Source organism: Corvus brachyrhynchos, unplaced genomic scaffold, assembly GCF_000691975.1.
Source record: "Corvus brachyrhynchos isolate BGI_N302 unplaced genomic scaffold, ASM69197v1 scaffold633, whole genome shotgun sequence".
In the NCBI taxonomy this organism is placed as follows: domain Eukaryota; kingdom Metazoa; phylum Chordata; class Aves; order Passeriformes; family Corvidae; genus Corvus; species Corvus brachyrhynchos.
Genome location: NW_008237435.1, coordinates 2,660,948 through 2,673,480, shown reverse-complemented (window position 1 = coordinate 2,673,480; position 12,533 = coordinate 2,660,948). Strand labels below are relative to the sequence as shown.

Genomic DNA, 12,533 nt, shown 5'->3' with positions numbered 1-12,533 from the left:
AAAGCAAAACTTCTCTGGGAAGTGACTTTCCACAACACCCCCACCATCGCTGCACTGACCCTCTGCAGCTCCAGAGGGAATGCCACTGACCCCACCTAGATTAGAGGATGGACGTACCCTTCTTACCCTTACTCTCTAGGAAGCATGGGCCTCACAGCTTGATTGCACTTCACGGACTATCTGTGAATTGCACTCTTCGGCCAGTGTAATCTAAGTAATCATCTTTTTCCCCTTCCTTCATTCCCAGTGGATGTTTTCTCTGCCCCTGCATTTCTATTCGTGACTAAGGTATCTCCTACTGGCTCTGCTCAAGTCCCTGCAGCCAAAGTGGGAGGATTGCATTTTCTCACTGCTCCTTTGCAGACTGATACCACTACAGTTTGCAGGCCTGTGTGGCATTCTCACACTAAGGCATTCAAACGTGCTCCCTACACTACTGAAGTGCTGGGCCAGCTAGAGGTTAGTCCTGTGACAAAGATTAGTCCTGTGAGTTTGTCTGGTTTGCCGCTGCTTCAGTGGAGATAAGCTGGGGTTTTAGGACAGCCCCTACAGCAAGAGCTGCTGCAGAGTGGCTGGCTGGGGACAGAGACGGAATAGAGTCACTCAAGTCCCCCTTGTAGGAGAGGCAGAGGTGCTGTTGCTCTCCTCTGGTGCTGCTGCATAGCCTCAGTTTTCAACACCCAAACCCAGGAACCTTCGAGGGGATTGGCTTTTCAGAAAAAGCGTTCACTGGTGGAGATGAAGTCTCTTTAAAGCTTGAGTCAAACACCATAAAAACACAGACTGAAAGTCTGGATGTGTTTCACCTAAGGTTAAAAAAGAATGAAAGAAGAGAACAAAGAGCCTCACACCCCTCACGTGCCCAAGGCCCTGCACTAAGTGAGTTAAGGAGAGACAGAAGGGAGAAAGTGCAAGGGCACGTGTGTCAGGAGAGAAAGGGAAATGAGGGTGATGGTGATTGTAGGGGTGAAACAAGCACCAGCACTTGCTGTGAAGGCCTGTAGGAAAGTGGAGACCCAAGGAATGGCTTTCTTAAGAAGGGGTCAGCCAGTCAGAGCTCCTCTGGTGAATGATCTCTCTTGTTTAATGGATGGTTTGGCACTAACCACCAATTGTTTGTGGCATTATCTTCAATTCATGAAGCTCCTTTCTGCTTTTCACCTTCCTTCAGTGGTCAACCACCTCCCTGTTCTCCAGGGTGAGCAGCAGGAGAGAGGCTGAGACAGCAGGGCTTGGGGACCAGGTGTTTGAAAAACAGGGATATGCAGGAGGTGTTAGAGGCAGCAGATGTCGGTGGGCAGGCCTTTTGTTCTCTCACACTTGCAAGCCTGAGCTCTGGGACCACCCGTTTTTTTGTCCTCCCATTGTCATTCACCCAGGAGGAGCATTTCAGGAGTTAGCCTCACAGTCTCTCTCTGCACCCCTCTGCTCCAACAAAACACTTGATTGCCCTTGTACTCTGGTTTCTATTTAGATCACTTTCTATTAACATTTAAAAAGCTCTGACAAGAGTCAATGCAGAACACTTAAAATCATCTAGTGTCTTACAGGACTGATTAGTCCCAGGGACTTGTCTTGCTGCTCCCCTTGGCAGGACCATTTTTAATCCTGGTTAAGGGAAAGAAGAGCCAGGGTGCACACACATCCTTTGCCTTAACGAATGCAGCGACAATGTGACCCCAGACATGGACATCACCCCACAGCCAGTTTAAGCCAAACTGAGTGAGAAACACGGGTACCTATCACACACAGTGTATTACTGTGGTTACAGTCATGGAAAATAACACTTTCGTCCTATATTTGAAGATGCCAAGAAATGGAAGAATTGGATTTAGTACAGCATGCAAAGCCACAGCCCAGTCCCCTGAGAACTGCAGGGATGTCCTGCTTTCTGCTGCCTCAGCTCAGAAATGGCTGCAGGAGCATGGAGCACCATGCTCGGGTGGACCTGTCACCTGAGCCTGCCCAGCACAAGGACTGAGCCTTTACTCTTGATCACAAATATTCTCCTTTCTGCTGAACTTGCAGTGCAGCCTCCTTCATGCACATGTCCTTCTGTGCCGTGCAGGTATTCTGGGAACCTGCCAGATAAAAAAGTGCAGCATGCACACATACTCCCTCCCTCTCTCCCCTTCTTAGCTGTGTGTATAAATATCCAAAAACCCCTCGGCTGCTGGCTGAGGTGCCTGGAGCTGCACATTCTCTCTGCTGCTGAGAGCACAGCCACAAAAGGCACAAGTAAATGTGCAAATCCTCGGGGAGGAAAACCTCAGCTCACTGGACACACACAGGTTACAGGTACACTACAGGAGCATACCCTAACCTCTCATAACCCCTATCTGTCAAGAACAGCAATCCATTTTCTCTGACAATCACTGCATTTTACTTTGAGGAAACTAAAATCTGCCGTGGTCTGGCAGGCGGCTCAGCTTGACCTCCCTCCTGGTCCATTTCTCCCCACCCTGCTGTGAAGCGCGCAGAGCCAAGTGCCATCCTCAGTGTCCCCAGCCTCAGCACAGCTGGGGCTCGCTATTCAAAGGGGAGAGGATGACTCTATGGGGTAGTTAAATGCTACAAGGTACTTTAATTCCTTTTTTTAGTGCTCAATCCAGATCCATCATCTTGCTTGCAAGTGGGAGTGAACTCAATCCAGAACTGAATGGCCTCAGCTTTCATGAACTGTTGGGGCACTTAAGACCCAATCCATCAAGACACTGGGTGTCTTTGACTTCCAGCGCAGTCAGCTGCTGCCCAGCAGGACAAGGACTAGAATTCCCAATAAGCGACAGTTTGACTCTGTAATGGCTTACAAATGATGCAGAAAACACCCTTCATCCATTGCTAGTACTGCAAATACACAACTCTGTGCATCTGGCAGGAAAACAAGCCATAGCCCATTAGTGTACACTGTAGGCTCCAAGAATTTATTTTCATTCTTTGCATGAATGTAATTTAAATAATATTAATAATTATTATTAATTAAAATTATTAATAATAGGAAAGATGGGTGCTAATGTCTTTACAAACAATTTGATGGGTGAGGGTCTTTAGGACAAATTGGTGTTTACATCTTTGAGATGGGTCTTACCAACCTCAAGCTTCAAGTTTGTTACAGAACCCAGTTTGACTACAGCTTGAACTCCTGAACTTCATGGTAATAGAAGAATGAGTCCGTGCAAAGTCTGTTGCAGAACCCCTGAACTTTGAGGGAAAATGACATGTTCAAGGCGGTTCAGGAAAGCTGTACCTCAGCCAATGGGGAAAGGAAGAGGGCAACATGTGGCTGGGAGTTTAAGATAAAAGGAGGCTGCGTCCTCTGAAACCCCAGTGGACTCTCCCTCCTCCCTTTCTTCGAATAAAGTTGCAGAACCCCTCTGTCTCCTTTATGGACACTGGCTTTTCATAGCGTGGTTTTCCGCACAATAATCAGCATCAAAATTTACATATACATTTTAATGTGCAAGACAGCCGGTACCTTCAATCACAAGTACAAATACAGCCCTTCACATACTCTTTTACAGGCAAGACATCAAATAGTGTAGAAAGGTGCAAATATTTTAGCACAAGACATTTGAGGTTTCTTCAAGAAGAAAATGCACACAAGAACACTACAGAGGCACCATTTAAATAAAAAATCTTCATTCAGAACAAAAAAGGGAAGCTAACCAGGCATTTCACAGTACTTCAAAGGCATCCCTAGTCATAACGTTTTTCGTCATTAGTAGGTAGTTTATTTCACCAAATCCTGATTTTTAGGGACTGAACTAACAAAGCCTTCACATACATAATTCTTGTTTCTGTTTGCCAGGATTTTGTATGCTTGAGGAAAAGGATCTCCTAACAGCAGGCAGCTGGAAGAAAGGTTCAGTTCCCCTACCTGTTCTTCAGCATGGTTTGTACACATAAGTACTGCGATAATTTTCTGCTCAGGAGTGAATTTTACCTATTATGGGGTCAGGGATTCAGCCCTCAATATGTACAAAATTTAGCCTGCTGTATTATAGTAATATTTGGTATTAAAATAAGCAAAAGACAATAATCAGAACATGATTTTCATTCTACCCTAAAACCTACATGCATAAATATACAATCCAAATGGACTTGCTTGTTTGAGATACTGCCTAGTGTGGGCCTCAATATTTTGCTTACCAGTAAGTGGTTTAATAAATATTTAAAAAATATTTTTATCATGAAAACAATGAGAACAGAGCAACTTAATGTACAAAGAACCTTATAAAAATTAGTGCAAATCAATATATTTAAGGATACAGTATCAGCACAATATAATTAAATGTACAAGTAACATTTTTTTTCTATTTCTATGCCATATTTAAAGAGACTGTTAAAGTTGGCACAAAATAAAAACTTTACTTTCTTATATTTTCTGTGCAACATTCTTGTTAATCCTAGCTGATTTAGGATACTTGAAAGAGAATTTTATCATCCCAGTAATATCAAACTGCCTATGTTCATCAACTAGCTCCAGAAAGGACTTCCATTACTCCTCCTGGATGCAACACACAGTCCCACTGACACAGTGAGCCTTCTCACATGCACAGCCTCCTGCCAGCCGTGGTGGTTACTCAGCACTGATTAAAACTTCTATACCAATTACAGCACTCCCTATACTCAGCAGTTCTCCAGCACAGGCTTTTTGATAAGCCTCCTAGTTAAGATTTCACACTGATATGGAATGCCACTTTCTTAAGAATTCTTAACTATTTTGAAAGTACATAAACCTGCACAAATCATTCCAGACTTGCTTGTATGGCCAGTGAGACATGGAGGATTACACCTTCCAGTCCTCCCATGGAAGCAAAGCCTTTCCTGCAGTCTGGGGAAGGAATGTCATGTGCAGAGTTGTAGGCGCTGAGAAGTCCTGATATCCCCATTTTGATACTTTAAATCTTATATTTTGAACAAGGGAAGGGAGTGCCATTATAACAGTCATCCAACTTAAAGCCAGGAGGAAGTAGAGGAGCCCGCCACCCTTCATATCAGGGCTCACTGCAAAGAATCACCTGGCCAGGACCAGGCAGGTTCAGTGAAATTCAGAAAGAAGAGCCTCATGCTAGGATTGTGCCTGCTCCTGGCCTGTTCTGAGTCCACAATGAAACACTTCTGTGAGGCCACTTGACTGCTCATTATCCACCCAACAGCACTAATGCTTAGGAATATCACTATGTTTGGTCCTCCAAACTCTTGAGAAGACAGAGCCAACATCTCTGCTAGCTGAAACATCAGGCCTGCATCTCTCTTACCACACCCCACTTCTCTCCCTCTGGGCTAACCAGCATCCAGCACCCTCTGGAAGAATTGGTCTCACAGTCCTGGAGCTCCCAGTGTCCCAGCAGCTGAATGAAGGATTTCAAATACCTCTCTGTTGGTCCAGTAGTCAGTTTCTCTGAGGAAGTTCACATTTAAATAGAACATCATTAAAAGACAGGGTAGGGGTGAGTAGACCACATACCTGTGGTCATGTGTCCAAACAACACAAACAGGTTAAAACAGCTTTGAGAAATGCACCTGATAAAAACTTCCCTCACACAAGCTTTGATACAGACTGCACAAGGCGGTCCACAGACGTGGTGCATTAGAGACGCAGAAACGCTCCTCACAGTGATACCTGTGCACAAAGTGGTTTTGGGAGGTAGAATTCCCTCCTGCCTTTAGAGATTAGAGTATGGGAGGAGAGGGAGAGTGGCATTAGGGTGTACTCTGCTCCCTACGCTCAGTCATATGCCCTGGGTCCAGAGACCAGACCTACCCCAGGAGCCAGTGCAGGCGTCACCTCCTGCGCTGTGCACACAGCCACACACAGACCGACACACACACGAGCTGCTCCAGGACACATCCGCAGGGCTCCTGGCTAATGAGCAGCATGAATCTTCATGTGGAAGTTGTAATCCTCCTGCTCAGGGAAGTGCTGGCCACACACAGAGCATGTGCAGCCCTTGTCCTTGCTGTGTGTGCGCCGCACGTGGCTGTCGTGGGCCGCGTGCGAGGCGAAGGCTTTGCCGCAGTGCTTGCACTTGAAGGGCTTCTCCCCCGAGTGCTGGCGGATGTGAGTGCGCAGGATGCTGGACGCTGTGAACGCCTGGAAGGGCAGGGATCATCGGAAAGGAGATGCAGTTGCAAGTAATTCGCTTTCACATGTGTCATCCCCGCCTTCAGCTAACCCAGACCCCATCGAAGCACATTGCCCTCAAAATTAAGTCCTGAAATAGCTCACATCCTCAGGTGACTGGAAAAAAGAATGAAAACTCCCAGCAACGAGGAATCAGAAGCCAACAGCTATTGCTGTACGGATGTGGCTGACTCCATGGAGACAGATGAAGCTCAGAGAAAGATTTCTGACCAAAGACACCAGTAAATATCTTCTGTATGTCAGAGGTAAGAAGTCAATACTGCCCTAATTAGCTTTGCAGCTCCGTTATGTTTGGGAAACAAAATGCAGGCTTTCCTTTCAGTTCTTATTTTCAAAGATAAACCCTTTGACTGTCTTGGGATTCAGCTGCTAAAATTCATCCATTCAGTCCACATACACCTTTTACAGGCTCATTTTCCCTGCTCCATCATACTCTGCTCTTTCTGCAGGCAGACTTTCCAGCCTGTTCCCCCACCACTAACACGCACACTTGAGTAGCAAAGTCATAAAGACTTCTCCTACATTTGGGGATAAAACCCTCACATCAAAATTTCAACAGGAATGTTGTGAAGTTGCCCATGCTTCCCCCATTTTTTCTTATCCAAAGAGAGACAATTTCAGGCCCTTTGCTATTTGCAGACCACAAAAAATAAATACTCTGTAGTAAGTTTTCACAGCAAACAGCACTACATCTCAGATGCCTTTTCACTTGCAACCTTAGAGCACAAAAAGATCACAGAGTCCTATACATAAGCCCTTGGAAATGTATATCAAGGGCCAAAATATGTTTTAGGGAGAGAATAGTGATGTTGACCCAACACTGTTCCTTTAATCTCACAATGTTGCCGAAATAAGTGACCACTGCTTTCCAGCAAAGGAGCTGGAAAAGCAAAGCCACTGTTAAGACGCAGAAGAGGAAAAGAAGTATCATAATTGCACAGGAGGAGCAGGTGAGGATTCATTAAAACAGACCCTGGTTTTCCAGCCTCAGAAATGATGGCTATGTCCCAGGATAGCTGCATCCAGCAGCCTGAGGACTAATAGTTTAATCTGATCCAATCCACAGCAGTCCAACCAGAAATGGCTGGGGGCTGGTCAACTGTCCCTAGAGATCTCTTTACAGAGCAACCTATAAAGCTCTGCCACCTCCTTTTGTGATCAGAAGATTAAGGATGATATTTCACCCTAAACTCTGCCTACAAGTGTGTTCGGGATCATGGGGAGACAAAAAAATATAATAGCCAAAAGGAGCTTCCTCTAGGATTCTTCACAGCATAACACTTCAGCTTTGTGTTAGTCCAGCCAGTCACAAACAAACTTCTAGCTCTACAAAATCAGGAGCAGGTTACCACTGCTTGTGGGACTTCTGCATTGCATGGACAATCCATGGCACCTGAAGCCCTACCAATACTCACCCAGCAGCAGCCTGTGCATCCACATGCTGTCTGCTGGGAGAGCCACCAGCACTTTCACAGGGAGAGCTCACCTGAATCGTCCCTGCTGTGATGGGCAGTAACAGCAGAGGACATCTTTGATCGGGGCTGCATGGTTCTGTTTGTGTTCTTTTTAAGTGAAACCTCCATGCCCAGCTGCCCGTCAACAGCCCTGATATTACAAGGTAAGCCTGCACAAATTTATATTGTGCAGGTTCAGTTTATAGACCAGATCTGTTTATTGCCATCCAGAAGCAGTGTCACTAACACCAAAAATTACCTGTCTGATGAAAAAGTAGAATACTGGATCTAGCTGCATGCCTTGGATGGTATTTGAAATGCTCTCAAGCTTTTCTAGACCTTATTTCTGCAGCAGATCACTGAGCTGGGACGAGCCACAAATTCCATGTCAGATGGAGACCAGATCCTGTTTCTTCAGTCTCATCCAGCCCTGTCACTTTACCTCACAGCTGCCCAGAACAGACACCCACTTATCTGGTTACCACTCAAATACAAAGCATTTTCTTGAAAGAAAAAAGAAAGAGCAGCAGAGGACGGAGGGAGGCTTTGCCTTACCTTGTTGCAGTAGACACATTTGTAGGGGCGCTCCCCAGAGTGAACCCTCATGTGTTTGTTCAGGCTGGAGGACTGAGAAAAGCTCTTCCCACACACAGAGCACTGGGGGGAGGAAAAAAGGAATAAAGTTAAAAGGAAGCATGTAATGGAATAGTTAAAAAAAAAATTAAGTATGTGGATGATGTGCACATTTTTTACATATATCTATATATGCACATATATTTATGTATTCATGTGTAAACACAATAGTAATTTTAAGCTGCAATAATTTGAAATACCTGGAAGTTTGGTCTTGTATTAAGAACAAATTTAGGTGCATATGCATACATACACACATGAAAATCATGCAAAATCTCAAATAATTTGTGTTAAAATTGTTTCAATAAAAATTATTTTCTTCAGGAAAATATTGATCTTCAGCAATAAAAATATGAAAATTTTTGCAAAATCATTTAATAAAAAAATATAAATCAAACTCCAGTTATTTTTCATTCCTAAAAGACAAACTTCCTAAAGAATAAAATAACCTTAAATCGACCAAGGCAAGGGAAAATGAAAAAGAAAGGGATTACATGGTATTTAATACCTCATATTTAATGGAATATTTTATCTGTTACTAATTCCATGCAGATATTCTGACAGTGCAATAATGCCATTTTAGTTATAAAATACTTTCCTGAAAAAAATCACATTGTAGGATGATGTATAAAACAGGTATTTGGAGAATTTTGAGGACAGATTTAACTGTGCAAGTTCAAGCAGTAGGACTTGCCCTTCCCAAGCTTTTAGAAACAGTCTGATTTTCCATTCCCAGTGCTGCTAGAGAAAACTGGTGCTAGAAGCAAGGTGTTTGGTGGAGATGAGTAAAGTATCTCAAAGATTTGCTTTCATCAGTTGAAAGTCTGCTTCACATTGAATGTAAAACTTTTAAGCCCTGTTTGGTTCAACAGTCACAGACACAGCTGTGGTCAGTTCTCAGACCGAGGGGTGGGGTGTGAGAAACAGACGTGAGACATCTCTCTCCTCATCCTGCCGAGCCAAGCACCTCTAAACACAAGTTAACCCCCCACACTGTGTAAGAAAAAGAGCAACATTCACATGCAAACACCCAAAAAGCCCAGGAGAAATTTTGTTTCTTTTTAAACTCTCACTGAGACTGTGGGGTTTATTTTCCTAAGCTAAATCCATTAAATTTCTTCAACCAAGCTTTGTTGAACATGACAAGCTCTTCCTGTAAAGGCAGAGCAGTCCCACCAGGAAACTGCTGGGGAAACTGGAGGAGGAGGAACATTGTCAGCATCTTATCTGGACCAAAAAAAAGACTTATTAAGTCCTCCCAGAAGAGCCAGTGACTGAGGAGAGACCCGGGAGCAGGCTCACCTTGTGAGGTCTGTGCTTTTCGTGAACGTGGAGAATGTGGATCCTCAGCCTGTCTCTTTTTTCAAAGGATCGGTCACAAAGGTGACAAGGAAATTTGCGGTCCCCCTGGTCCACGCAGCGGGTGTACTTGAGGTGTTTGTCCCGGTAGTACTTGTAGGCAAAAACTTTGCCGCAGCGCTCACACTTGAAGCTCTCCCCGGCTTCTGTACAGCAGAAGGGAAAGTGCCACCTCTCTGTTACACCACGGCAGAAGGGATTCACTTCAAATCTGCATCCTTGTCAGAGCTAGGACCCCTACGGGGAATTTTAAGTCTCCAAGAGGGCAACAACTGTAAATGGATGCTGGCAATATCATTAACAAAATACATGCCGTGACTCCTGAACGTTCGCAGTGCTCCCCTTGCCTTTTTAACGGAGGGGAACAAACTAGAGCCTACGGTCTGCTAAAATTATTCATTTTAGCTACTAACTTCAGCAAAAACAGGATTTCATCCTTGTATCTCCATAAATAGCAAGAAAACATATGAAAAAACAACTCAGAGTCCCACATAAAAACTTCTGCCCATATGGAACCATTGCAAGATATTTCTTGTCAAGAATTGTCCGTAAATTTTACCTACCATCCCCCCCCAAAAAAAAAAAAAAAAAAATTGCACACCTTTTCTATCGTTTTCAAATAACTATCGAACAAAATAACAAGTTTATTTGGCTTTTTTTTTGGTGTGTGTATTTCAATTCATTTTTAACCGCTGAATTTAGGAAAAACACTGGAAATTTTTCAGACGTTTACACATCTTTTTCTGTCTTTAATAAAAGTAGCTTTAGCTTAAACCTTAAGATGAAATGAACCATTTAGCATCTGTCCGAATTAGACACTTCAATACAGCAGGCACAAAATTTTCCATGCCAAATTTTCATGCCAGTTTGCTTCTCTCCCTTTCTGCTGCACCCAGCTGACCCATCCCTTCCCTGCTCCAGCTCTTCCCGTATTGGCACAATTCTGTTTTCTCCACACATGTTTTGCTTATGAGAACATCATACTTCCTGTACATTACAAGTAGAACTATCCTTCCCCTCCCCTCACCCTGGCGTAAGTGCATTTGGCTTTCTTTTGCAAGCAATATTGGCGTTACGGGATCGGAACGACTTCAGCCTGCCTCATTTACTGAGAGCGTTAATTACACGAAAGTCAGGTGTGCAATCGTAAGATGGAACAGGACCAAAGCTGGAATAACCCCGAAAAGCCCATCTCGTCCCAAAACGGGACCCTGAACAACGGCGCTGTGGGGCCGAGGCAAGCTCAGCCCAGGACCACCAGATGTTTTGCAATCGTCAGAACAAACACCACTTTAAACTCTCTGAGGAACCGCGGACTGGGAGCGGACTGCCGGCGGAAGAAAGGGGAGCCTCTTGCTCCGCGCTGCCGGCAGCCCTCGGTGCACCCCCCGGACTCCCCGGCGCCGAGGGGAAGCTTCTGCTTCGGGGTGCTGGATGCTGCAGGAAGGGGCGGCCGGGGATCGGCTCCCCGGGAGGGCAGACAGACCCGAGGGACCGGGGCTGCCGGGCCGCCGCCCCCGCGGCAGAACCGGTCACCCACCACCGCCTCATCGCAGGGTCTGGGAAGCCTTTAAAATAAAACAGCTGGAAAAAAGTGATGCCTGTGTTTCTTTACCTCGTGTGAATCTAATCCCGGCCAGGCACACGTCCGTCGGAATAAGGGGTAGTGTCACCCAAGGGGTTGCTGGAAGGCTCACCTTCGGAATGCTGCGGGGGTTTCTTCCCCTCCACCATGCCCTTCAAGCTGATGGGGATGCCCAGGAACTGCACGTAGCAATCACCGTACCACACCAGCAGCTCCTGCTTCGGGAAGATTTCCTTGCAGCTTTCGTAGAAGATTTGTCCCTGGCACTGGATAGCCGTCAAATTCTGCTCCTCGGGGAACCTGGCGCAGTTCACCAGGGACATCCAGTTGCCAGCGGCGCCCTTCCCGTCTATGAAGTGGCTCAGGCCACCGTATTCAAAGATCTGGAGAGCAGAGAAAACAGGATCAGGTTTGACCGACCCTTCCGCACACGTCCCGCTCCCACCACCCACACTGGGCCGGGCCCTTCTTGCAGGCTACGATAGAGGGGAGGCTGAAAGCCTCGCCCCGGCCCCGCGTTGGGGCTGCGGGGTGAGCCCGACGGTGCCTCGGCTACCTCCCACATCAGCGAGTTGTCGTCGTAAGTCTTGATCTCGCTCGTGTTGACCACTTTGCCTTGGAAAGGGCCGAAGCGGACTCCTTTCGGGATGGGGTCCGTACAGAAGACTCCGAGCTGAGACACGTCCCCGTAGGCCACCCGCAGCACCGCGAGCCCTGCGGGTGACAGGGCAGAAGAGGAATCCCTCTTTCAGCACGGCACCGGCCCCCAGGAGCAGGTCCTACCTCCCCGACAGAGGCCGCAGACTGAATCACCCCTGGCTTTTCCCAGGTGTGGGCTCGTAACGCAAGAAAATCACAGGGAAATAAAGTCCGACGTGCCCCCTGCGATGGTCCTTGAGCCTGGCTGCCTGCATCCCTTGGGACTGTCCCCGAACCCTCCCGCACACCTGATTGTGTGGGAGCGCAGAAGCGACCTGCCGCCCGACGTCACCCTGTGCGCCCCTCTCGCCGCCGTCGAATACCCACTTACCCGAGCTGGCGGGGGACACCCGGAGCCCCGAGATGGCGTGGAGGTTCCCGGTCGGCTGACTGCTCCGGAGGGCCCCGTACAGCACAGCGTTGAGCTCCTCTTCGGTGAAGTGGTACCTGTAGCTCTGCCCCGCCGCCCCGTCTGCGCCCGGACTGCGGGCAGCCCTGCGCGGGGGGCTCGGGTAGGGCGGCGAGAGCAACCCCGGGGCCCCCGTCCCGAGAGCCGAGCCCTCACTGGGAGGGAAGGGGGCCGGCAGCCTGGTGTAGACAGGCAAGGGGAGGCTGGGGAAGGGGTCGGGGGGGCGGGGGGGGGGGGGGGCGCAGG

General features: G+C 47.0%; 1 protein-coding gene across 1 annotated transcript in view; it reads right to left on the bottom strand.

The window, feature by feature from the left end:
- Positions 1–5,869: 5,869 nt before the first annotated feature.
- PRDM14 (PR/SET domain 14) overlaps positions 5,870–12,533 on the bottom strand; it is a 7,720-nt gene continuing 1,056 nt past the window's right edge. Inside the window, exons 2-7 of the mRNA XM_008631397.1 lie at positions 12,210–12,442; positions 11,736–11,893; positions 11,292–11,562; positions 9,538–9,740; positions 8,158–8,259; positions 5,870–6,097 (exon numbers count right to left, since the gene is read on the bottom strand). Of these exons, the coding sequence (XP_008629619.1) occupies positions 5,870–6,097; positions 8,158–8,259; positions 9,538–9,740; positions 11,292–11,562; positions 11,736–11,893; positions 12,210–12,442 (1,195 nt within the window). The remainder of the gene's footprint in view (positions 6,098–8,157; positions 8,260–9,537; positions 9,741–11,291; positions 11,563–11,735; positions 11,894–12,209; positions 12,443–12,533) is intronic.